Source organism: Anabrus simplex, chromosome 1 (assembly GCF_040414725.1).
Source record: "Anabrus simplex isolate iqAnaSimp1 chromosome 1, ASM4041472v1, whole genome shotgun sequence".
Taxonomy (NCBI): Eukaryota; Metazoa; Arthropoda; class Insecta; order Orthoptera; family Tettigoniidae; genus Anabrus; species Anabrus simplex.
This window is the reverse complement of record NC_090265.1, coordinates 765,573,997-765,601,641: the sequence shown is the minus strand read 5'-3', so window position 1 is coordinate 765,601,641 and position 27,645 is coordinate 765,573,997. Positions and strand designations below refer to the sequence as shown.

The following is a 27,645-nucleotide window of genomic DNA, read 5'->3' as shown; positions in this document are numbered from 1 at the left end:
AGAATATAATTTTTTTACACGTTGCTTTACGTCGCACCGACACAGATAGGTCTTATGGCGACAATGGGGCAGAAAGGGCTAGGAGTGGGAAGGAAGTAGCCGTGGCCTTAATTAAGGAACAGCCCCAGTATTTCCCTGGTGTGAAAATGGGAAACCACAGAAAACCATCTTCAGGACTGCCGACAGTGGGGTTTGAACCCACTATCACCCAAATACTGGACACTGATCACACCTAAGCGACTGCAGCTATTGAGCTCGGTCAAATGTATTCTGACACTATGGAAAAAACATAATTGGACTTGAAAGTGTCACAACTAACAAGATTGTAAACAATATGCCCTCCAAACCAAGCAAACTTGGCATACATCAAAAATTTAATATCAGTATTTTTTCACCTGAAATGATAACTGACTTACAAATGAAAGGCGAGTCTTTGTCCCATGCCACCATACAGGAAAAGCACGTGAACGATTCATGCAAAACTGAAGATGCAGAGTTTGAAAAACTTCAACTTACAAGTAAAGAAGAAAAGAGATGGTGCAACTGTTAGGTGCTGTTACCACAAGAAGGAAGAATATGTGCCTCAGTGCGGTTCTTAACTATCACAGGAATAAAATAACACATTGTGGTGTGGAGAACGAAAGTACAAGAACAACTGGACATATTAAATGAGAAAACTGTGAAATACAGTGTGGAATTCAGTATGAAGAAGGGAAAATGAGAGGTAAAAGAGCAAGGAAAGGAATCACAAATACTGAAGGTCAGAGTCTTGAAACTGAACAGATTTAAATACCTAGGATGCGAACTAGTGCAAAACACAAGGCTGGATGGGAGCAAAATCCTACCACAATGCAACAAACCGAGTTTGTAAGGAGGAGTTGCCAAAGTGATGTAAAATATGTACTTATACTGTCATATGCAGCAGAGACTTGGACAGTGACAAGAAGACAGGAAAGTAAAATTCCTGAAGTATGAGAGGAAAGGCAGAGTGAGAAATGGAGTAGAAAAGTTGAATGACACAGCTGAGAAGAATAGATTAATCTTGATCAAGATCAGTGTAAGAAAAAGCAATCTGGAATGGAACAGAATTACAGAAGAATAGTGGAAGGTGAAGAAGTACAGTGGAACTTGGATAATTCGAACCTCAAGGGACCATTAAAAAGTTTGAATTATCCACAAATTCGAATTAAAACTGCTACAAAAATAACTCGAACTTTAGATTTTGCCAAGGAAACTTCATCTTAAATATTATTTGCATATAAATACATATTTTACAATCTACTTTATCTGTTTTTAGATACAGTACAGTATTTAGTCTTAAGACATTAGGTAGGTACTGAATATTCCACACGTGTTAGTCTTAACGTCATAAGAAATTACATTTGCTCTTTGTTAAAAAAGGCAGAGATCATTACTTGCTTTCTTGATTCAATTCTCTTCCCATGTGTGGATCTATATGAATTATGTCCTTTTCCAGCCTTTCCCACTGACAGTTCCACTGCTCAAAATTATATCTATTTTTCAAATAAATCTATTAAAGAAAGTATTTAAAATAGTTTATGTTGTGTTCACCTTGTCAATACACATTTAATGACTGAAAATTATTTATTCTATCATACATGTTTCTGGAACAATATGCATACTGTCATATGGACGACAATATTGTGTAACAATGTCCTTGTAGAAATCATTAATTTTAACTGAAAAGATAGCGGTGATTAGGGAAATGGAAAAGGGTCTAAAGAAGAAATCTGGAATCACTAAGCATGTTAGGTGGGATTCTGTACTCCTTAGCATTACTTATTAGTCTACCCAGAGTACTGACGACTCTTCAGACATTTTATATTTATGAATATTTTGACTTTATCTCCAATGTATCTACAAACAGGTGTAGTATTTCTACTTCACATGAAATGGAACCTGCAGCACATACTATTCGGTTGACTTGGCACACTGTAATGCCTTTCACCAAGAAAATAAACCTCATCCCCCCTCCAAGGCCATTGCTTTATTCTGCTGTCGTGAGAACCTTCACTATTCAGAACAGAAAAGAGGAACATACATATTTCATTTAGAATTACGTAGGGGTGGAAATACTCAAAACTGTGTATTTCCTCTCACTTTCAGTATTTATTGCCATATACTCAGATGCTCAGTCCACCAGTTTACTTCATTTGTATTGGTCTGTATCCAGTAGTAAATCCTCCACAATATCAAATAGAACACACTATGCTTAGCAATTTCGATGTAAGGTTTTCATCATTCATACTTTAACTATTTCTGCACTTGACGCTCACCAGGTCAATCACTACTGTTGTCACACTCTCGGACATATACAACATACTATGGTGTTCAATACCATAAACATATTAGAGATTGTAAAGTGTAAATGGATCACAAAGGGTAACTGATAACACAGTTAAAAGAATGTAATGAAATACATAATCCTTACAGAAACTTTTCATTATGCAGTATTATAAATATTAGTGGCAGTATTGAAATTATAGGACTAGAAAGAGTATCTTCTACACGTGAAAGAAAAACTAATATCAGTGAGTTTGGAATCATGGTACAGAATGCTCTCCGTTCCATTCTAGCTCATGCAATCAAAACTAAAGCAACATTGTCAGAATTAAATACCAACTATACTGTCAGATAGTTCTTCTTTCTCTCTAGCATTTATCCCGCCTGGTTATGGGGCCTGCTACATGGATCTGCTGTCTCCATTAGTTCCATCTCAGGCCAGATCCGGATGTATTCACACTCTTGAGGACTTTACGTCATGCGTGAGCCCAGCATTGAAAATTATTGGCTACACATCATTGTTTTGTCTTCTGCTGACAACCTTTAGGTTTTACCCGTCCTGAACGTAAAATATGCCCAAATCATCAGGGACAAGGAATGTGCAGCAGCAAACCATTTCCTGATGTTGTTGCTGGGAATGTGATCTAATTTAGTGATGCCTGTTTTGTCTCCACCGTGCTGAACCATCATTCTGTTTTAGTCGTAGTCAGCCAAGATTTGTATCCATACAGATGAATGGCAGTATGGTGGATGATCTACTGTACTGCAGTTGCAAATGACTTTGCCTCTTGTTTATCACTTCATCTAGGGTGCATTAATTCTCGCTGACCTCTCGGAAAGTTGGCTGTCGTCAGCTACCATAGAACCTAGGTATTTAAAATTTCTTACTTGCAGCAGGTTGTACTTTGATGGTTCCCACTTTTTGTGCGTCCAACATCGTCTACTCAGTTTCCTTCTTGCTGAGGTGCAGTCCATATTGAGTTTGGCATTGTTAATACAGCCTGTTCTCTGCAGCCAATATGACATCGTCAGCAAAGAGAAGAGTCCATGGTAATGGCCGGTGCAGAATCTACTTAATTACCTTCCTCAAATATTTCTTTACTGTTAATATGTCACCACTAAAACAGTACAAGAAAATGTGAACCTTCCTCAGTAAAATTAAAAAGTTCTTTTCAAACAATTGTATTAGTGAATTTGAATGAAAATATTTTCCTGACTTCACTGCTCGTAACTAAATTAGAAATGTTCCTAAATGACTGAGATGGCATCTACAATCAATTTTACATTAATGCATATTGCTGTTTATTTTATGTGTTATACGAAGCAAACAGTCAGGATATTACCAGAATAAGTGTAACATGTCAGAAGCAAGCAGTAGTGTGGCTTTTGCTCTTGCCGGAAATGTCATTGTAGAACTTGTAAATATGTTACACGATTATAACATGGACCTTTTTTGAGCAAGTGTTATCTTGAAAACAGAGGCGAGTATTATATTTTAATGGTGAATTATATCAAACCCGGATTCCAACAAATTCAAATTGTGCACTTGCACACCACAACAAGGAAACTGGAGTAGGGAAATTATGATATACATCAGTTTCGGGTTTGCATTTTCTTGTCTTGCACTTTTTGTTCACAATTTCACATCCATTACTGAACACAAGATTTTTTGTTACCGGTAATAACAATCTTCTTCCTCCACCACATTTCCCACAACCTGACGTGTGGCACACATGTGGATTTGACCCTCTTGTGGAGGGATGTATTCACTATTGCGTGCCATGAAGAGGAGTGTATTGGGACAAACACAAAAACCCAGCTGGGATTCCAACTCAGGTCTCCCTGAACTGATGGCCTCGATGCAGACCATTCAGCCAGGGAGCTGCACATTACTGATAAGAATGTTGATATTTTTCTTGAATTCTTAGTTTTTAGAGGCCTGTAGAGTTAAGCTGAGAAGTCATGGCACTTGCGCACTGACTTAGCTTTAAGGTCACAGCCTCTTGAAGGAGGCCATCAGTCTGTAACAAGCTGTCGAGCTGGTGACTTTGATCATTGTCAGTCTCTGTACTCTCTAAACTGAACACAAACTTTTTGTCTAGCACATTGTTATGCCTTATTAAGCAATCTTAATTATTACATAATTACATACTAGAGTTTTAATATGCTATTACCAACATACACACATGATGGTAATGGTTCAAGCTTTAGTTTTACTTAATGTGAATTCTGTGCTCTAAAACAAGGTAACGAGTTTGTTCTGTTGTTTCCAGTCCAGTTTTTACTTAGACAACTCCATTTTTCCTGAAATTTTACATCTGTAAGGTTTTGCAGTTATTATTAACCCTGCAAGTATCAGACGTTTTATGCTTTTGCCCAGTGGCAACGCCTCATATCAGGCGTTTTGACATGCCCTTTACTTTATTTCGACAATCAAATTATTATCTATCGAAATGTGCTAATTACGAGTCAAACGAAGGAGAAATGTTTGGCCATTATCATGAAATAGTTTGTATAATAGCATGTTCCACTAATCGAATGTAAATCGTCGCCAAATTAGAGTCATAATCCCGCTGTCTTGTGCTAGTTGCTTACATAATCAGTGGCTGGCTACACATGTCTCAGCTGAGCCAGCTATATTTGGTCACCAGTTTTCCTTCCGATATCAACCTGAAGTATTGATATGTACTCATGTCAGCAATACTAAATCATTACCTCACTTTTCTGACGGACTGAATTGCTGGTTAGAGATACATTTCGTGTCAGTCATTAGAGAGAAATCTTGTTGATGTTTTCAGGAGTAATGTTCCGCATTGTGTTTGTGCCTCTAAATATTGTCGTAATTGATCTATATAGAGTTTCCAGTTCATGAATGTGTAAATACGCTTATTATGGCAGATAATTTTCGGGATCGTTCAAGTGATATTCGAAAAATTCTCCAGGCTGATTTCAGTGATGGGAGGGATCAGATTTTGAACTTGACGATGACAGTGAAGTGCAGATGGAAGATTCTTCATCCAGGGAAATGAAGAGCTGAAACCACTACTGATTCATAAGTACAAAATCTTCATGGGAGGTGTAAATAATAAAGAGAAGTGCATTTACCATGCCCCTTGTTCCAGACTGATCAGAAGGTACTGGACGCAACTTTTTCAAATCTCCTAGATATGGCATTATTTGATGCATACATCCTATACATAAAGAACACTGATAAGCCTTTAGCAAGACGAGACTTCATGGTCAGTATAGTTGCTAAATGAACAGTTCCCAATTCCAGTTGTGAGGCCGACAGGTCATGCAGGAGGCCCTTCTCATGCTCTTGAAAAACTTCAACAGAATAACAATTGCCTATGTGTTGTGTGCTTGCAAGAGAAGAAAAAGATGGAGAAGTAGTCTACATTCTGGGTCCAGGATGTAATGGTGGTATTCACCAGGGCTGTTACCATAAACTATCGCACTTCTGGAGACCGGACTGTGAGTGAAATGTACAAGTAGTAGCGTACAATTTTTGTATACATTGTTGTATATACTTTCCAGCTAAGAACAGTATTATGAACTATATACTGGTACATAACTATTTACTATGAACTGGTGCTCCTTTTGTAAATGTCATTTTTTGAAACTGCCTAACCCAACTTGGCAGGTTCAATCCTGGCTCAGCCTGGTGGTATTTGAAGGTGCTCAAATACGTCAGCCTCGTGTCGGTAGATTTACTGGCACATAAAAGAACTCCTGCGGGACTAAATTCCGGCACCTCGGCGTCTCCATAAACCGTAAAAGAAGTTAGTGGGACGTAAAGCAAATAACATTCATGAAATTGCCTAAATATAGACATCATATATATAGCAAAACTTTTGCAAAAGTACATAATATAAACAAATTTGGTATATTTTTGGTCTTACGTTTTTTGGATGATAAAAGGGTGTGCTGTTTTAGTATGTGCAACATGTTAACAATTTTTGGCACAATTTATACTAAAGAGTCTGCAACACCAGTAAAATATCGCTGGCACTACAGGTTAAATGACCGTCACTTCAAGGGTTAAACAATTTTCTTCAATTATACTGATACTTCTATTACATTGTTATTTACAGCGTCTGATGGACTTGATTATTTTATGTTTTAAGTTTGATTTTTAAGTATGAAGAAAGAATTAGTTCAGTTGTACGATTGCATGAAGCAATAATAGCAACCTGATGTGAGTTCAAGGCCAAGTTTGCTGTTTTTTCACTGTTCAATCTGGCTAGACTTTGCTCCAAAAGCTCACTAAGATTACCTCCATTACAAAATCGGTTTGTCCATTAATGTTCAGAAAATCAAAGAACTCCTGCGGGACTAAATTCCGGCACCTCGGCGTCTCCATAAACATTTCTACTTTTCTAATATCTGAATGTGATTTGATAGAATCTGATGATGTTCTTTTAAGAACAAAACATGTCATTCTACTGTAATTAAGTTGCTTCTTTTCCAGTATAATACTGTTACCATATGTTTTCTTTTTTAGGTAATCTGGGTCGAACCTCCCAGCTTTCAATATCTCAATTGCCGATACTCCTCTGGAACTTATTTTAATTAAGCCCTGTTTTCTCTCTACATGGCAAGATTGCTAGAGTGGAGAGAAAACAGGACTTCATAAGTTCCAGATTTAAAGTTCATAAGTAGTAATTAAACAGAAATAAACATTTCTACTTTTCTAATATCTGAATGTGATTTGATAGAATCTGATGATGTTCTTTTAAGAACAAAACATGTCATTCTACTGTAATTAAGTTGCTTCTTTTCCAGTATAATACTATTACCATATGTTTTCTTTTTTAGGTAATCTATAAATTTATTACTCAAAATTAGTTTCGGCAGACTGAAGAAATTATAAGTTGAAAAAAAAAAACCTGACAAGAGGAGATAACAACTAAATCTTCATAGGGTAATTTACATTTTAAACTTGTAGACTCGCTGCATGCCATGGAAAAGTGCCTGCTTCACTGGTCACTTGGCCCGACTCGACAAGCCAGGTGATAAACATAATTATTAGAAGAATCATCTGACTGTGGACAAAATGCATGAAGCCTGTCTCAGGTGGTATGATCACATCTTACGCCATGAAGAAAAGTCTGTGGTGAAGACAGTACTTCATCCCCTCTCCAACTGGCTGGATCTGATGCAAGAAAAAATGCGCTACATTCATCTAGATCCTGCACAGAATGAAGCGGAGATTGGTGTACTGAGCGGCGGATCCTGCACCAATGTGGGATAAATGCTGAGAACTGATCATCTTCCTGGCAACTAAATCACCCAATTTCAGGTGAAATATAGTAACTGTGATAACACAAGCCTTGAGAGCATTCAGTCCAGCAACACAGAAAATACACCTAATATGAAAAGAAATATAACAAGTCACTGTGAAAGATTATTTTTCCTGTTTAAATTATTATATATAAGAACTCTCTCTTCTTTTTTCCTTTTTTTTTTTGTTTTTTTTTTTTGTGGACATTTTCACATGTTAATTTTGTAATGTGTTCTGCTACTTCTTCATTACATTCTTTAACTGAGGCAGTCAAGATATACACAACACATTATTGCACAAGTCTACACATTTACATAGTATTATTGTTCATAAAGAAGGTAGGGAATAACTTTCAAATTCTTCCCGTATTGCTTCTAGAATTACACTAGCCAATTTAATGATGGCACTGGACTTCATTGTAATACTTTCATCTTCTATAAGCATTAATGGCTCTGTGGTCAGTTTGGCAAGTAGGAGCCATTCAAAGAGCATCATTCAAGGAGTCTTTGTAAATGGCAGTTTGTCTTCAGTTATCTTCCACTGGCAAATGTTGATCTATTACTATTGTAGTTCTCAACTACACCAGCATTTAGTTACCCAGTTTTAGTTTTCATCCACCAAAATGTCTTTAACTGCTCTACAAAAATAATGTTAACACAAAATATATTAGATCACATTTCTTTCACAATCCCCTCTCCTCACTGAAGTAACCATGTCATTCATACAATACATGGTCCCAACAAATTAGGACTCATGGGGGTACACCTGATACTCCCTACCACACTCGCTGCATTCATACTAACAACCAGGGACAATTGAAAATCATAGTTGAAACATTAGTTTAATAAAATATATAGTTTGTCAGGGAAGGCCAAACTAAACTCCTTGATACCAACAAGTACAAAAGTCTGCTCTGATTTGCAGTAATGTTACCACAGGTTAGAAACCTGTCCCAGACTCCAGCAAGTTCTATAGTGTCTCAGCTGCATTCAAGCGAGTTTCACTAACCATCCTTATCCTTAAGGACAGAAGGTAGGTAATTGCGATCATTTTGCAGCCTGCTTTGGGCAGAATTCAAACTAACACAATCAGTTCCTGTTCCCATTATTTCACCACATACATATAGAATGTTCCTAACTGTTGCTATACATCCTAATGCAGTTCACCTGCAATGGATTCTTTTTGAAAACACGTCAAATTAATTTAGTTTCATGCATGCTTCTCTTTAGGCACAATTTTCTCATAAAATTACAAATCCACATGTACTAAACTTTTAAATTGGATACAATACAAGACATGTGATCTACTAAACAAAAAATATATTTTCAAAATGAGTATTATTTACTAAATTATTTTTTTTATTTACATAATTTATTTTGAAAAAAAAAAGCTAATACTTGTACCGGAGGTACACCCGCCCCGGGCATTTAAAACTAGCGCCTTGTAGAAGGCCACCTATTCCATAAACCTTGAAACTGCTAGTGGAAGAAGTTTGAATGTTTTTCGAGAGATGTCTCTACTATCAACTTAGATGCGCCCTCTGGTGTGAGCACGAACAATTAATTTTTGAAGTAATTTTGTGTGTCAAGGTTTCCTAAAGTGAATTGTTTATTGACTGTATTTGGTGTTCTAAGGTTATCATGCTTCTATCTCTACCCGTCAACCTCATGTTTCAATCAATAGGGAATTGTACATTTATTTAATTACCTAATGAGAAAATTTTGATATTTATTGCATTGTCCAATGGAAATTGTGGGTGTGTCAGGGCTTTGATCAAGAGAAATCTGGAACCTCCTTCTCCGCTATAAAGGCTGGGACATTTCGGGCCATGTTGTCTTTGTGATCGCTCCAGTCAAGAGGTTTGGTGCGTTCGTAGCTGAGGCTGGGGGAAGGGCTCCCTCGTCCTTCTTCAGGAGGTTCACCAGCTCAAGGTAATTGCAGATTCTGTTTAACAATGTAATAGTCTTCAAAAGCTAGTTCGAGGGGAAGATTTAAAATTTCTTTCACAATGTAACTTTTTTTCTCAACAAAAATTCTCAGACAAGTCTTAAGAACTTAACCAAACTTAGGGTTCCCTCTCAACTTGATATTGAGGTGACTATGATTTTGTAACCTTTAAATCAAATAATTTTGTAAATAGTCTTTCCATCTAGTCACCTCCATAGTATAGGCTTAGCCTCTGTAACGTCGAGCCATAAGTCCACATAGGGTTTTAAGTATTTTCATGTGAATTTCAAGGAGTGCAAGCGTTCACCTCCTAACATTTCGATTTTCAGCCAGTAACTTTAACCTTTCGTTTTTACCAAAGACCACATAGTACGGGTACTTGTTACCCCTGTTAAAGTCAATTATTATTATTTTTTTTTTTAAGGTAAATCAGACTGTTGAGCATTTAAGGCAGTGTTTGCTGTTTGGATTTGTTAAATGTAGGTAGGTGCCTTAATAGGCTAGAACTTGTAATTTTGGAGAACAGTCTCCTAGGAAGTAATTGGGCAGAGTAAAGATGCTCATCCTACTAGGTGTAAAATTTGCAGCTCAGTCTCCTTGAATGAAGGGAGCAATGGTTCTCTTGTTAAATTGGTAACTAGGGAGCTTCAAGCTCATGTTAAATTGTTGTTATCTCATTATTCTAGTATTGTTACTCAAGCTCACGAGCTATATTTTGCACCTGATTTTGTTACTGTATTTGCTTAGCAAAGTGTAACGTTTGAAAAGAAAACAAAAAGGAAAGAAATATATTACCAATTTTAAAGTTTCTTCCATTTTTTCTATATCCACCCATTCATGCCCGCACCTTGTTTTACACCACGGTATCCTCGGAACAATATTAATTGAAATAAATGAAATAGTTTCGATTTAAATAACATAAAAAATGTCACCACCATGAGAGTGGTTTCAAGGGTTCATATAGAAAAAATAGTTCTATCTCAAATAGTTTCTTAGAAAAGTGCACCTGAATATCTGAAAACTCAATTTGACATATTTTCAAAAAATCATTGCATCAGAATTTTTAAAATGTATAATAACAGTTAAGAACATTCTACATATACGTGGTGAGAATTTCATTACTCTATTGTGAATAGGAGCCCAGCTATTTTAGTTTGAATTCTGCCCAAATCAGGCTGCAAATTAATAGCAATTACCTACCTCTTGTCCTTAATTCTGCACACCCAACAACTGAAAACCTAAGAGCTCCAAGTTACAGTAACTACAAGACATACAAATAATCGGATCACCATATAATTGATGGCAGGTCATTGCAAGAAGAGGGCTCTCTCGCCATCATTCCCATTACCACTCAACAAGTTTGTTTCTGCTTCTCAGCTTGTCTCTTCATTTCACCTGCCTTTTTCTAGGTTTACCTGACTTTACATGTACCATCAAAACAAGATGAGATAAATGTGGAGAGAGTCCATCTACGAAGTTCGTCTTGATTCTTTTGTGTTTTCATATTTGCCTGTTCTCTGCTGCTCACTCTTAACTGTCTCCCCGATCAACCTGCCAATTTACACACTTCTTTGTTATTTTTCCATTATATATAATATATAATTTATGGACACAAATAGACCAGAAAGCACCTATATAAGAAAGTTTCACAGATTTTAGTAACTTACAGTTCTATCAGCTTGGCTCTTCCCTCTGAAAAAACCCAACTTATTTTCAATTATCCCCACTTCCAGCCTCTCCATGAAAAGAGAGAGGACAACAAAATTAAATGAAGGAAAATGAATAATTTGATCTCTGAACTTAAAAAAAACACACACACATACACACACAGCGAACACACAGTGCCCTGTTGGGAGTGTAAATTATAAAAAAAAACTTCACAGGAAGTATAGCATCAGGTGTATCAATATATTATTGCATCATTCAATCTACACCTTACTTGGAAGTCCGTCATCGTTGCGAGTTGTGAATGTGGGTGGTGAGGTGCTTGGAGAGATAGTCTGCTCGAGCAAAGCACTTGCCGCACATTTCACAATGGTATGGACGCTCCCCTGTGTGGATGCGAAGATGCCTGGTGAGATCGCTTTTGCCCCCGAAAGCTCGCCCGCAAAAGAGGCAGACGAATGGTCGCTCTCCGGTGTGCTTCCTCACATGCAGTTTCAAGTTCTCTTTGGATCTCACGCATTTTCCACAGAAAGGACAAGCAAATCGACGTTCCCGCTGTCTTTCTGCTGCGTCCATCCGTAGGAAATTTATGAGAGATGCTTCTTGGGCAGATCGAAAAGCTTCGCTACTATTTGAAGCCATTGAAAGTGCAAATGCCAGAGAATCAATCGTTTCATCCTGTTCCCCATCTGACATCCTATCAGACTTGGGTCCTTTCTTAGTTCCAGAGGCACTGCCCTCAATAACATTACTGCTGCTACCATAATAATAATCATCCAAGGAGAACTTGTAAAAGTTCTGCTGTTCTACTTTAGACACAGGGACACTAGCGGACCTTTCAAAACTTGAAGATGCACACAGTGTTGAATCAGACACATTACTGCTAACAGCCTCATTTGAACTCGATACTTGATCACTCCCGTTATCGGTAGCAGAGCCCGCAGCAGCTGTTGGAGGTGCTGTTACCCTGCCGCTTTCTTTGGAACTCAGTTGAGGAGATGGGAACAATAGACTATCACCATTCAAACGGCTCCCACCTTGTATTATAGCAAACATCTTACTATTGTAGTCAGATGTTGATTCAGGAAGGTTCGCACTCCCAAATATTGACTTCTCACCAAACAAACTACTCAGACTCCCATTATTTCTCATAACTCTGGCAAATACATCGAGGTCTGGTGGAGATTTTGAGTGCAGCTTTTCAAGTGCATGATTGAGGCGATGTTTCTTGAATGATTTGAGGTACCGAAACTGCATCCCGCATACATCACAGGTGAAGAGTTTATCTGCTGGCAAACGTGCCCGATGATTCTGTTCCCGATGTTTCAAGTAGGCCGAGCGATATCGATAACTTTGACCGCACTGATCGCATTTAAAAGGTTTCTCCTCTATATTATCACCATCATCCAGGGAAGACTGGAGAGAATGTTGGAGGCTACTATGTTGTTCTAACAGCCAGGCAGATGGAAATGCTGCCAGACAAATTGAGCACCGGAATATACCACTACCAATAGGTCCTACTGAAGCCCGTCCTCCATCATCTGACAGTGGTGAGGCAAGTAAGCCTTGCTGCTGCAAAAGACCAAGTATAGAACAATTCTGTCGACTGGAACCTTCACCAGAACCAAAGCTACCAGCATATGGTCCACCGAAAGGAGGAAATGGTAACTGGAATGGAGTAGGTGATTTACTGCTGTGGTTACTTATCTGCAGGTCATCTCCACGATGTCTGGCAGCAGCTACAGCACAGGAAGAGCCGTAACTTCCATCATCCTGAAAAATAATGTAACTATGTAAAAGATGTCTAAAAAAAGTCAAGGTGTACAAGGTTAAGTTTAGTGTTGAAAGAACTTCAGAAAAACTCAGGAGATGAAAGGGAATAAATAGATCATTTTTTCTTTTACAGATTTCTGTCCAAGTACATCATTAGAATTACTTAGTCGATGTTTAAGCTTCCTTTAGCTGAATATTAGTCTGTTACTGGCTGTGTGTTCCAATTGATATGATGTACCCTGATGATCCTCAGAAGGTTCTGAAACCTCCTTTCTAGTGACTCTGAGGTAAGCTCATCAACTTGTCAGCTTCTGTTCGACCTTGGACCTTTGAAAGGAGAATGCTGATGTTGTAGCAAGGCAGGTAAAATAATTTAATAAATTATTCGAACAATTTACAATATTCTGAAGTAATACTGCACATTACACCATTTTCATCTTAACTGTCCTGACAGAGAGGTAATAGGAGAGAGAGAAATGCTCCATTGAAGCACTGCTCACACTGCAACAGGAATTTAAAAAATTCAAGTGTTTTGTGCATCTACCTCCAAATTACACTGCGATAAGTTGTCTCAGAAACAGGTGATGAAAATTATATTAGCACTCAAACTCTGTCAGGACCATCTTCATCACAGGTGCTCCTCACGCTGGGCATTTTGTCCCACAGGCGCACAGCACTGTAAGTGGACAGGCAGTCAGGTGATGAGCGTATGCTACTCGCCCACAGTGACATGGTTACGTCACAGGCCGTGTAGGTTGGGCGAAGTTTTCCCAGTCACTCTCAATCACTGGGGTGGCGCCTGAGTTTGAAATGGAGGCAGAAAATAATGAAAGAAAGAGGGCAGAAATCCTAGTTATTTTCAATTTACGTTGTAAGAAGTAAATTATTTACGTTCATTGGAGTTTCTGTATTTTGACCGGATACAATAAAGAGTTAGGCCTACAACCTCAAATATTTTTGTACTGTACCGGTATGTAATGAATTACAATTTTAACTATTATATTTTAAGAGATGCTTTAGAAACATTTCTAATACAATAAGCTGTAGCTTGTGGTTGTTTGGGTTAAAATTATCTGATAAACTCACCAACAATCCAATCAAGCTTACCAAGAATAACATCAGTTAGGTAATTTATTTGATGAAGATATACTGTATATCCATTTCGTAGATGCATTTAAATTGTTGTACTTTAATCTTGGATCACTCGTGATGAAACTCCCTCACCATTTGCAAGGGACGCCCGATAAGTTTTAAATACTATTTCGAGAAATTCAGTGAACAGGGAAATCACCAACACTAGAACACTGTTCATTCATTCATTCATTCATTCATTCATTCATTCATTCATTCATTCATTCATTCATTCATTCATTCATTCATTCATTCATTCATTATCATTATAGACTATTATGCCTTTCAGCATTCAGTCTGCAAGCCTCTGAGAATTTACTAAACGTCGCCACAATCCTCGATTTGCAACTAGTGTTGTGGCCTCATTTAGTTCTATAACTCTAATCTTTAAATCGTTAGAAACTGAGTCTAACCATCATCGTCTTGGTCTCCCTCTACTTCTCTTACCCTCCATAGCAGAGTCCATTATTCTCCTAGGTAACCTATCCTCCCTCATTCGCCTCACATGACCCCACCACCGAAGCCTGTTTATGCGTACAGCTTCATTCATCGAGTTCATTCCTAAATTAGCATTTATCTCCTAATTCCAAGTACCCTCCTGTCATTGTTCCCACCTGTTTGTACCAGCAATCATTCTTGCTACTTTCATGTCTGTTACTTCTAACTTATGAATAAGATATCCTGAGTCCACCCAGCTTTCGCTCCCGTAAAGCAAAGTTGGTCTGAAAACAGACAGATGTAAAGATAGTCTCGTCTGGGAGCTGACTTCCTTCTGTTGATCGCAACTGTGAGCTCACTGCATTTGCTTTACTACACCTCGATTCAATCTCGCTTACTATATTACCATCCTGGGAGAACACACAACCTAAATACTTGAAATTATTGACCTGTTCTAACTTTGTATCACCAATCTGACATTCAATTCTGTTGAATTTCTTACCTACTGACATCAATTTAGTCTTCGAGAGGCTAATTTTCATACCATAGTCATTGCACCTATTTTCAAGTTCCAAAATATTAGACTGCAGGCTTTCGGTACAGTCTGCCATTTAGACCAAGTCATCAGCATAGACCAAACTGCTTATTACATTTCCACAAAACTGAATCCCTCCCTGCCATTTTATACCTTTCAGCAGATGATTCATGTAAACTACGAACAGCAAAGGTGAAAGATTACAGCCATGTCTAACTCCTGTAAGTACCGTGAACCAAGAACTCATTCTACCATCAATTCTCACTGAAGCCAAATTGACAACATAAATGCCTTTGATTGATTTTAATAATCTACCTTTAATTCCATAGTCCCCCAGTACAGTGAACATCTTTTCCCTCGGTACCCTGTCATATGCTTTCTCTAGATCTACAAAACATAAACACAACTGTCTATTCCTCTCGTAGCATTTTTCAATTATCTGGCGCATACTGAAAATCTGATCCTGACAGCCTCTTTGTGGTCTGAACCCACACTGGTTTTCATCCAACTTCCTCTCAATGATTGATCGCTCCCTCCCTTCCAAGATGCCAGTGAATACTTTCCCTGGTATACTAATCAATGAGATACCTCGATAGTTGTTGCAATCCTTCCTGTTCCCTTGCTTATAGATAGGTGCAATTACTGCTTTTGTCCAATCTGAAGGTACCTTACAACACTCCACACTAATTTTACTACTCTATGAAGCTATTTCATCCCTGCCTTCCTACTATACTTCACCATTTCAGGTCTAATTTCATCTATTCCTGCTGCCTGGAGTTTTTTTTACCATCCTTTCCACTTCCTCAAGCATAATTTCACCAACATCATTTTCCGCCTCCACATGAGCTTGGCTGTTTGCAACACCACCAGGATGATTTCCTTTAACATTGAGAATATGTTCAAAATATTCCCTCCACCTCTCCAGTGATTCCCTGGGATCTATTACGAGTTCATCTGAATTACTCAAAACACTGTTCATTTCCATTTTCCCTCCCTTCCTAAGATTCTTTATTACTGTCCAGAAAGGTTTCCCTGCTGCTTGAACTAGCCTTTCCAGGTTATTACCAAAATCTTCCCATGACTTCTTTTTGGATTTAACAACTATTTGTTTCGCTCTGTTTCGTTCATCTACGTACAAATCCCTGTCTGTCTCGGCCCTTGTTTGGAGCCATTTCTGATAAGCCTTCTTTTTACGTTCACAGGCTGCTCTCACTTCATCATTCCACCAAGATGTTTGCCTTTTCCCATCTTTACACACAGTTGTTCCTAGGCATTCCCTTGCTATTTGTACTACAGCATCCCTGTACGCCACCCATTCACTTTCTATATCCTGAACCTGCTTACTGTCTACTGTTTGAAACTTCTCACTAATCATATCCATGTACTTCTGTCTAATTTCTTCGTCCTGGAGATTTTCTACCCTTATTCGTTTGCAGACAGATTTCACTTTCTCTACCCTAAGCCTAAAGATACTTAGTTCACTACAGATCAGATGGTGGTCTGTATCATCGAAAAATCCACGAAAAACTCATACATTCCTAACAGAATTCATGAATTCAAAGTCTGTTAAGATATAGTCTATTATGGATCTGGTACACCTAGGCTCCCGTGTGTAATGGTGAATAGCCTTATGCTTGAAGAATGTATTTGTAACAGCTAAACCCATACTAGCACAGAAGTCCAACAAATGCTTCCCATTCCCATTAGCTTCCATGTCTTCCCCACATTTACCAATCACCCTATCGTATCCTTAAGTTCTATTCTCAACTCTCGCATTGAAATCGCCCATTAACACTATTCTATCCTGCTGTTGACCACGATGTCACTCAATGCTTCATAAAACTTGTCAACTTCATCCTCATCTGCACCCTCACTAAGACAATTCTAGTCCTAATTCCTCCAACTGACAAATCTACCTACATAATTCGCTCATTTACATGCCTAACAGAAACTATGTTGCGTGCAATGGTATTCCTGATAAAGAGCCGTACCCCAGACTCTGCCCTTCCCTTTCTAACACCCGTCAAGTACACTGTTATAAAATAAATTTCATTATAAATATACTTGTAAAATCCTGTACAATACAATTTGTCTGTCTTTATGTTAAGACAACATAATTATATCGCGAGAAATGTTTTGTCCTCCTTTAGGACAACTTCAGTCGATGATGTACAAGACACCTTAAAATACAGCAAGGACATTAAAAACATTGAATGTTAACTGAAATTCAAAGTCGAATGCGTCCAATTAAAATGTGACGTATTTGACATCATGTTGTGAAAACCATTAAAATGGTGGGTATCTTTAAAATCGCACAAATTGTAGTCTTTGCTGTGACTGTCAATGGGATAAAAAAGTTATACACAAGTTATAGAACCAGGAACTTTTATGAATTTGTCACTAGTTTACAGCTGTCTCCAAGATATAAATCAAAAAGAAAGGCGTTCTGTTACTTCCTTACACGATTCTACAGCCGTTGATACAATTGACCATGATCACTTAGAATCGACCTTAAATACGACAACTATTCTTCAGTGGCAAAAATCTTCAATAATTTCTCTCCTAAAACATAACTCTGTAAAAAGTGAAATAGATGCCGCCACTCATACCAAGGATATACCTACATTCAGGGCTGTCACCCAGGTAAATGATTTCAAAGAACGTGGACATTTACTGAATGAATTTATTCCATTCCATAATTCTTCTTTCTATAAATAAATATTTACCATAATTTGTCCTCTTATATTCCAACTTTATCATTATATCAAGATGTTTTCTACCTTTGAAATTTCTGCTCAAGGTTATTCGTCCCCTAATGTCATTCCATGCCATCTCTCTACTGAACACAGAACATACCGCTTCGTCAAGCAGCTCCTCTCCTTCCTCCCACGCCTTCCCAGCCCAAAGTTTGCAACATTTCTTTAACACCACTACTTTGTAGGAAATCGCCCATAACAAATCATGCTACTTTCCTTTGGATCTTTTCCAATTATATCAAGTAATCCTGGTAAGGGCCCTATACACTGGAACCATATTCTAATTGGTGTTTCACCAGAGACTTATATGACCTTTCCTTTACATCCCTTCTACAATTCCTAAATACTCTTTTAACCATATAACCTTTATTTACCCCAAAGAAGTACTTACAGTGATCCCAGTGAGGCATTTTTACCCCATCAGCATAGTAATTAAAATTCATGAGGACATTTCCTCTTGGTGAAACGTACAGACTGACTTTTCCTCCCATTTATTAACTCACAACCTTGTTGAGATTGAAAATCCTGTAACTAATTTACAACTGTATATCATCATCTGTAAAAAGCTTTATCTCTGATTTCAGGTCTTTACTCATATCATTTATATTCATAAAGAAACAAAGTTCCAATAATACTGTTCTGTGCAGATGATGCTTCACCTAGTCTAATTTTTTGAGTATCGCTTTCTAGAAATTTAGTGGCCCTATCAACCATTCTTTGGTCTAGTCAAAAGGCCTCATTTTTGTCAGCAGAGACTTCCATGAACTACCCTATCAAAAACCTTGAAAAGGTCGATAGTGATACAGTTCACTTTACCCCATGAATCTAAAATATATGCTCTTTCTTGCTAGAATCCTACAAGTTGAACGTTACTGGAAAAAACTTTCTAAAATTCAAACTCCCTCCTGTCAAACCAGTTATTATAGTAATTTTACAAATGTTTCTAATACAATCAGAAAGAATGCTTTCCCAGAGCTCACATGTAACACGTCAAGTTGACTGGCCCATAATTATCAACTTTATGTTTATCACTCTTTCCCTTGTACACTGGGGCTGCTATAGCAACTCTCTATTCATTTAGTATAGCTCCTTCATATTGTACAAACAATAACCAATAATAAATACTTCAGATACAGCACTATATTCCAACTCATTGTCTTTAGCATATTCCCAGTAATCTTATCAATCCCAGCTGTTTTTCTAGCTTTCAAAGTTTTTATATTTTTGTAAATATCTTTATTATTACAGGTAAATTTCACTATTTTGCCAAAATTAGCAACCTCCTCCACTGACACATTATCCTCCTATCCAACCATTTTACATATTGCCGACTGAATATTTCTGGCTTCTGTAAATCCTCACATATACCACACATTCCCTTTGTTCATTAATGATTATTGGAATGTCTTTCTTGGAACCTGTTTCTGTCCTGAAGTACCTATTCATAGCCTTCCATTTTCCCCTAAAATTCATATGATTGCCAATAATGTTTGCCATCTGTTATTCTTACCCGACATTTTTGCTAAATTCAATTTCCTTGTAAGTTCCTTCAATCTCGCCTTACTTCCATAACCATTCCTAACTATATCTTTCTAACCTGCACTTCCTTCTTAATCTGTTTATAAAATAGTGGATCTTCCCCATTTCTAACCACCTTTAAAGGCACATACTTGCTTTTACACTCAACAATTGCTTTAAACCATAGGCTGTTTACTTTTAAAGTTCTTGAGAGCCACGAAGGCCTGAAACAAACTGTCGTCGATTTAGAGATGTCAGCATGTATGCATATTCCTGACATCTGCTGACCATACAGTGAACCTGCTGTAGCTGTCCTTTATGCCCACGATATATATGAATATTCACAGAAAGATGCCTCTCTGGTTTCTCTAATATTCAGTTTCAAATGGGCCCAAAGCATAAATCGTCATTTTGTAGCTGAAGATTATGAACCTTTAATGGTATCACCAACCTCGCTACCAAACAAAAAGTTGATGTACATGGTAAATGTTACTGTTCCGAGGTATTCCGTGGAACGCACAGGTGAAAGAAGGTGCGGGCTGGAATGGGTCTATCTACGATAGTCAAAGATTAAATTTAAACTTTAAAATAAAGGTTATATTTCTTTTCAGATCTTAAATTTTAACAAAACTCTTCACTTGGTGAAAGAACCAGATTTCAGGTACATAGCAATTGTGGTACAAACTCAACAAACAAGAAAACCAAGAATTGGTAAGTTACAATTTTGAGCTTCAAGCCCATCATTTACAAAGGTCCCAACATCACTAATGTTGCATTTAGTTAGGTAGACAAGGAGATAAATCTCCCAAAACAAAATTTTCAAGAGCACTTTGCTCCAACGGTTACAAGTTACGGTCTTCCACAGGCACCACTCAATATTACACAAATATCAATTGCATTACCAGAAAAGAGCTTACATGCTCTACAAATTCTACTAAAGAGGCTGCGCTCCCAAACCCTTACGGCCTACTCAAGGCAACTTTTAACTTTTACCTTTGCATAATACTTTACAATTTCTGGCCTTTCTAGGCACAACATACATTTGACAAGACTGTAGCAATTGGATTTAAGAAACAATACAGGGGTATCGAGTACCTATACCACCAGGCCTTCGTGAAGAAGAACAGGTTAACTTACTGGCCCAAACTCAAAAATGTATGGAGGCGTACACTTGTGCTCCTTGAAAACCAAGGATAAAACCCTACTTAGGCTTGCGCCCCAATGGTGCAGAAGCTAATCCCAAACTACTGAGGTGACTAGATGGAAAAGATTATTAACAATTTACAAGTGAAAAACGGTTACAAAATCATAGTCACCTCAAGATTAATTGAAGGGGAACTCAAGCGGGTACGCACTCTCTATCCCCGGTTTTCAGTTAAGTACTTTTAACTTATTTGAACTTTCACATGAGAAGAAAGAAGTTTACATTTTAGAAAATAGACGGTTACATAGTTAAAGACTGGAACCTTCCCCTCGAGTCAGATTGCGGAGATAACTACAGATTTAAAAAATGGTGGCCATTACCTTAGCTGATGTTCTGCCTGCCGATGGGTGAGGCTGCCGCCTGCTCTCTTAACACAACACACTCAGTAATGCGATGATCAATAAGACAAGTTAACTTGAAAAAGCGACAGATTTTATACCCGAGAGGAAGATTCGAGAATGCTCTGGACTAAATCCAGACACACCCTCTCATTTTATTGGACAGAAAAAAGTTACAAGAAGCCTATGATTAGCTGAGAATTAAATACACAAAAATTATGATTGGCCAGACTCCCAAGCTGGCAGGATGAGTAAGAAGTGTTGCAAACCTAGAAGTAAGAAAAATAAGGAAAGTCAATTCAGTTCCAAAAACCTATAAACACAAAATTTCTTTAAATTTCTAGTTATTCCACTTTGCACCAGAGTGCATGACATCAGTTCTTTAATAGAGGCATCTATGGAGGAAAGTCCAAATTCCTTGAAATAGTTGTTGCAACCAGTGATTCACCAGAACAAAACAAAAGAAATCCAGTCAGTTTAGGAAACATATTACTCTATCATTTTAGTAGTGACATCTTTTGATCAACGTCCCAACTTCTTCTACCAGATGTTTCAATTTTAATATGATAAGATAGTGTTATTCAAGGCGCTTCATTTAAATGCACGGGGTTGAGATGCACCTTCCTGTACAGTTACAATGATGAAATATTCAATAGGTTGCTGGGAACTGATGTTTAAAGTACCATACTCTTCACTGGAATCTTGGAAGGCCACCATTTTCTACAAGTCACATTGAGGGCGAATACCATTTGACATTTCTGCAGAGTTCCTACATGTTTTGCAACATCTAGTGCCAAGATACATAGGTGGAAGGCAAAAATTGACCTTGAATCAGTAAGACCTAATAAAACTGTTAGATTTCAGGCCATAAGTGGGCAGACAGTTTTATCTGAACCTCTAGCCATGGAATGCGCTAGTGAAAATGATGATAATGAGGACCATGAAGTGTTGTGTTTGTGATGCATTTAGTATCGGTTATTTGTGTTCTGATTCTAGTTTCACATTCACTACAAACTTTAAAACTGTATTAATATTATTATTATTTCATAACAAAGTGGTTCATGATTTCAAAAAGTTCATTCTCACAAACATCCATTTGTCACGTCCTAGTTCGTGAACCATGGGCAACAGCTGAGTGGCCTAGTAAATGGTCCTGAGAGTCGGGATACCAGTTGCTATGGAATGGGAGTGGGCATCTCGGACATATTCTGAGTCATGGCCTTCCTTGTGCTTAGGCGGCTAGGACTATACAATTCACCGGTGGTCCGTAACCCGTTAGAGGAGAGATCCTCACTTGGACTATGTGCAAGTAGGGTAGCATCCTGCTTCATGAATTTACCGAGCTCAGAACATTTTAAGCAAGCCTCAGACCTATGGGAGTAATGGAGTCCCACTCCCATTTGACAGGCGAGGGACTCCTTGGAAACAACTTGGCGAACGAAATGGAATTCAATGGGGGAGCTATCAATATTAATGGGGCTTATGGAAGAAAGAAGGTAGAACTGGCTGTCAGTTTTAGCAACCGACCCTCAGCCAGGCGTGGTCCGGGAACGGAATCCATGGACCGCAATGTGCGTTCAAAATGTCGATGTTCATGTATCCTGCAGTTCACATGTCGACGCGCAATTTGCTGCGTTCTTCATCGACCCACGAGCCGAGTGATCCACCGTTCAGGGTTGTTTTTTTCATTTTTCGATCGTTCTCTCCATGGTGAGTGGAGGAGAAGCAATCATTTTCATGGGTTTCTCATCACAGAGCTAAGAAGTGTTTCGAGCATGGGCGTGGCGTTCATTTAAAACCTTCCCGCCGGGCCGAAGCCACGACGGGTACCCTCCACTGAGCGAGGAGGTAGGTACCCAATGCCGAACATCTGCGTCGTGGGAGACGCAGACCGCGACACTCCCCCTGTCGGCGACGGCCGCCGCCGCCGCTTACACAGTACAAACAGGACTCGCCTGAGCTCGCAACAGCGGGCTTGGCAGGAGTCTCGCTCCCCGAGGGAGCCTCGCCGGAGAAGAGGACCGCGCGGGGCCGTCCGACTCCTCCTCCTCGAAATGTTTTTTGTTAAAAACAATTTCGGTAATGATCCTTCCGCAGGTTCACCTACGGAAACCTTGTTACGACTTTTACTTCCTCTAAATAATCAAGTTTGGTCATCTTTCCAGACACATCGGAAACTGCGCGAAGCAGATCCCGCGCACCGGTCCGAAGACCTCACTAAATCATTCAATCAGTAGTAGCGACGGGCGGTGTGTACAAAGGGCAGGGACGTAATCAACGCGAGCTTATGACTCGCGCTTACTGGGAATTCCTCGTTCATGGGGAACAATTGCAAGCCCCAATCCCTAGCACGAAGGAGGTTCAACGGGTTGCCCGGTCCTTTCGGACTAGGAGGACACGCTGATTCCTTCAGTGTAGCGCGCGTGCGGCCCAGAACATCTAAGGGCATCACAGACCTGTTATTGCTCAATCTCGTGCGGCTAGAAGCCGCCTGTCCCTCTAAGAAGATGTGTTGTCGCCGGTAGCACGAACGGATACCGGATGCGACTATTTAGCAGGCTAGAGTCTCTTTCGTTATCGGAATTAACCAGACAAATCGCTCCACCAACTAAGAACGGCCATGAACCACCACCCACCGAATCAAGAAAGAGCTCTCAATCTGTCAATCCTTCCGGTGTCCGGGCCTGGTGAGGTTTCCCGTCTCGAGTCAAATTAAGCCGCAGGCTCCACTCCTGGTGGTGCCCTTCGGTCAATTCCTTTAAGTTTCAGCTTTGCAACCATACTTCCCCCGGAACCCAAAAGCTTTGGTTTCCCGGGAGCTGCCCGCCGAGTCATCGGAGGAACTTCGGCGGATCGCTAGCTGGCATCGTTTATGGTTAGAACTAGGGCGGTATCTGATTGCCTTCAAACCTCTAACTTTCATTCTTGATTAATGAAAACATACTTGGCAAATGCTTTCGCTTCGGTCCGTCTTGCGACGATCCAAGAATTTCACCTCTAACGTCGCAATACGAATGCCCCCGCCTGTCCCTATTAATCATTACCTCGGGTTCCGAAAACCAACAAAATAGAACCGAGGTCCTATTCCATTATTCCATGCACACAGTATTCAGGCGCAGCTGGCCTGCTTTAAGCATTCTAATTTGTTCAAAGTAAATGTGCCGGCCCACCTCGACACTCAATGAAGAGCACCGCGGTAGGATTTCATCGGGGTCCGCCTACGGCGCGCAGGAACCGCACGCGGATAACCACGGCGGCCGCGTGCTTTCGACTCGCCACCACCGGCAGGACGTCCCATGAACCATGCCAGTTAGACACCGACGAGCGATGAACCGACAGCGTGGGACACAAATCCAACTACGAACATTTTAACCGCAACAACTTTAATATACGCTATTGGAGCTGGAATTACCGCGGCTGCTGGGCACCAGACTTGCCCTCCAATGGATACTCGTTAAAGGATTTAAAGTGTACTCATTCCGATTACAGGGCCTCGGATGAGTCTCGTATCGTTATTTTTCGTCACTACCTCCCCGTGCCGGGAGTGGGTAATTTGCGCGCCTGCTGCCTACCTTGGATGTGGTAACTGTTTCTCAGGCTCCCTCTCCGGAATCGAACCCTGATTCCCCGTTACCCGTTACAACCATGGTAGGCGCAGAACCTACCATCGACAGTTGATAAGGCAGACATTTGAAAGATGCGTCGCCGGTACGAGGACCATGCGATCAGCCCAAAGTTATTCAGAGTCACCAAGGCAAACAGATCAGACGAGCCGACCAATTGATTTTGATCTAATAAAAGCGTCCCTTCCACTTCTGGTCGGGACTCTGTTTGCATGTATTAGCTCTAGAATTACCACAGTTATCCAAGTAAAGTGGTACGATCTAAGGAACCATAACTGATTTAATGAGCCATTCACGGTTTCACCTTAATTTGGCTTGCACTGAGACATGCATGGCTTAATCTTTGAGACAAGCATATGACTACTGGCAGGATCAACCAGGGAGCTGGCTAGCTCGAGAGCCGAAACCGAGCGTCGTAGCCCGCCGCCGACGAGTGCGGCCTGCGGGACACAGACTTGCTTTGCTCCGTTGGCCGACCGAGTGGCCGCCAACTAAAATTTCATAGGCCGCCGAGCACGGGCTCTCACCCGGCTGGGCGTGCCTTCACTAGGGATCGGGTCCCTTCACCATCCATCGTCACATCTCCACTTCGACCGCTGCCGAGGCCGGCAGGACCGTACGAGAGGCGTACGATACTACATTTTCATGCCCGAGCAAGGGCGAGCGGTTACCAACATTACTGAGCGCCGCATATGAGCATGAACACTGGGTTTGCAGAGGCTCACAGCATTGCAGTCGAGGGCAGGCAGCCTGCCGCTCTCAAAGTCAGCAAAGAGGATGCATCTGGATGTGCTAGGAGTAAGTGACATTCAGGAGGAGATAGGAGATTATATAGTGTACTTGACGGGTGTTAGAAAGGGAAGGGCAGAGTCTGGGGTAGGGCTCTTTATCAGGAATACCACTGCACGCAACACAGTTTCTGTTAGGCACATAAATGAGCGAATGATGTGAGTAGATTTGTCAGTTGGAGGAATTAGGACTAGAATTGTCTTAGTGTATTCACCATGTGAGGGTACAGATGAGGATGAAGTTGACAAGTTTTATGAAGCATTGAGTGACATCGTGGTCAGGGTCAACAGCAAGGATAGAATAGTGCTAATCGGCGATTTCAATGCGAGAGTTGGGAAAGGGCGACTGTTAAATGTGGAGAAGATATAGAAGCTAATGGGAATGGGAAGCGTTTTCTGGACTTCTGTGCTAGTATGGGTTTAGCTGTTACGAATACATTCTTCAAGCATAAGGCTATTCACCGCTACACATGGGAGCCTAGGGGTACCAGATCCATAATAGACTATATCTTAACAGACTTTGAATTCAGGAAATCTGTTAGGAATGTACAAGTTTGTCGTGGATTTTTCGATAATACCGACCACCAGCTGATCTGTAGTGAACTAAGTGTCTCCAGGCCTAGGGTAGAGAAAGTGAAATCTGTCTGCAAACGAATAAGGGTAGAAAATCTCCAGGACGAGGAAATTAGACAGAAGTACATGGATATGATTAGTGAGAAGTTTCAAACAGTAGACAGTAAGCAGGTTCAGGATATAGAAAGTGAATGGGTAGCATACAGGGATGCTGTAGTAGAAACAGAAGGGAATGCCTAGGAACAACTGAGTGTAAAGATGGTAAAAGGCGAACATCTTGGTGGAATGATGAAGTGAGAGCAGCCTGTAAACATAAAAAGAAGGCTTATCAGAAATGGCTCCAAACAAGGGCCGAGGCGACAGGGATTTATACGTAGATGAAAGAAACAGAGCGAAACAAATAGTTGTTGAATCCAAAAAGAGGTCATGGAAAGATTTTGGTAATAACCTGGAAAGGCTAGGTCAAGCAGCAGGGAAACCTTTCTGGACAGTAATAAAGAATCTTAGGAAGGGAGGAAAAATGGAAATGAACAGTGTTTTGAGTAATTCAGGTGAACTTACAATAGATCCTAGGGAATCACTGGAGAGGTGGAGGGAATATTTCAAACATATTCTCAATGTTAAAGGAAATCATCCTGGTGGTGTTGCAAACAGCCAAGCTCATGTGGAGGAGGAAAATGATGTTGGTGAAATTATGCTTGAGGAAGTGGAAAGGATGGTAAAAAAAAACTCCAGGCAGCAGGAATAGATGAAATTAGACCTGAAATGGTGAAGTATAGTGGGAAGGCAGGGATGAAATAGCTTCATAGAGTAGTAAAATTAGCGTGGAGTGTTGGTAAGGTACCTTCAGATTGGACAAAAGCATTAATTGCACCTATCTATAACCCTTTCGTGACTAAATTATTTCTGTTAATGTTTTTAGCGAAATTTGCTGCTGAACATCAATAAATGGAACCATATAATGGAGCAGGACATTGTCTATTTTTTCCATGAGTCATTTCTGAAAAAAAACATTTGTGGGAAATATATGTCCCAGTGGTCTCCTCCGTGCTATAATGCTGTGATTACATTAGCATTTCAAATTGATAATTATGGTATGGAGATGCTCAGAAATAAACAATAATAACACAGTAATATATGTACATGTATTCTCAAACATAAAACCAATACATTTCCAAAAAAAGAAGAGTAACAACTTGACACACAGATCGTAATCAATTTTCAACCATCACTGTAATGTTTATAGTGCTGCAAACTGATAGTCCGAATGTTTTGGCTCAGTAGGTAGAGTACTACTCATGAAATTGAGCGAAACAAGGGACTGCACAAAGTGGTACTCGACACGCCAAACAAATAATCTTGAGCGTTTCTCCTCAATTTTTGTACATTGCCTACATCTACACCAGTCTTTGCCCTGTGCTGGAATATGAATACCTACTTGTGACAGACGAATGTCATCAGGTACTCCAGTAACACCTCACTTTGGTACCTAGAACGCCACTATACCTCTCCGCTTTCTTGAATGCAGCCATCAATTAGCTTTAGAGCCAATTCTTTCCTAAATGTCAGCTGATCAGTGACTCCAAGTTAGTTGAGTCTCCCCTCCATAACCGGCTGTGGACTCATCAAAGTATTCTTCAAGTACCATCAAGTTGAATTCAAACAGATTAGCCATCTTTGCCACTGCACCTTCATCTTGTTCCTCCTTAGCATCGTCATCACCATCAGGAAGAGAATACAAAGTCTCCAGTAATAGTAGATCTGACAA

General features: G+C 39.7%; 1 protein-coding gene and 2 non-coding genes across 3 annotated transcripts in view; all 3 read right to left on the bottom strand.

The window, feature by feature from the left end:
- Positions 1 to 10,408: 10,408 nt before the first annotated feature.
- LOC136857502 (protein bric-a-brac 2) overlaps positions 10,409 to 27,645 on the bottom strand; it is a 148,390-nt gene continuing 131,153 nt past the window's right edge. The window contains exon 4 of the mRNA XM_067136205.2: positions 10,409 to 12,973. Within this exon, the coding sequence (XP_066992306.1) occupies positions 11,486 to 12,973 (1,488 nt within the window). The 3' untranslated portion in view covers positions 10,409 to 11,485. The remainder of the gene's footprint in view (positions 12,974 to 27,645) is intronic.
- LOC136858901 (5.8S ribosomal RNA) lies at positions 22,417 to 22,571 on the bottom strand. The gene has a single exon (XR_010858682.2). It is a non-coding gene; the product is annotated as a 5.8S ribosomal RNA (ribosomal RNA).
- LOC136859354 (small subunit ribosomal RNA) lies at positions 22,974 to 24,899 on the bottom strand. The gene has a single exon (XR_010858989.2). It is a non-coding gene; the product is annotated as a small subunit ribosomal RNA (ribosomal RNA).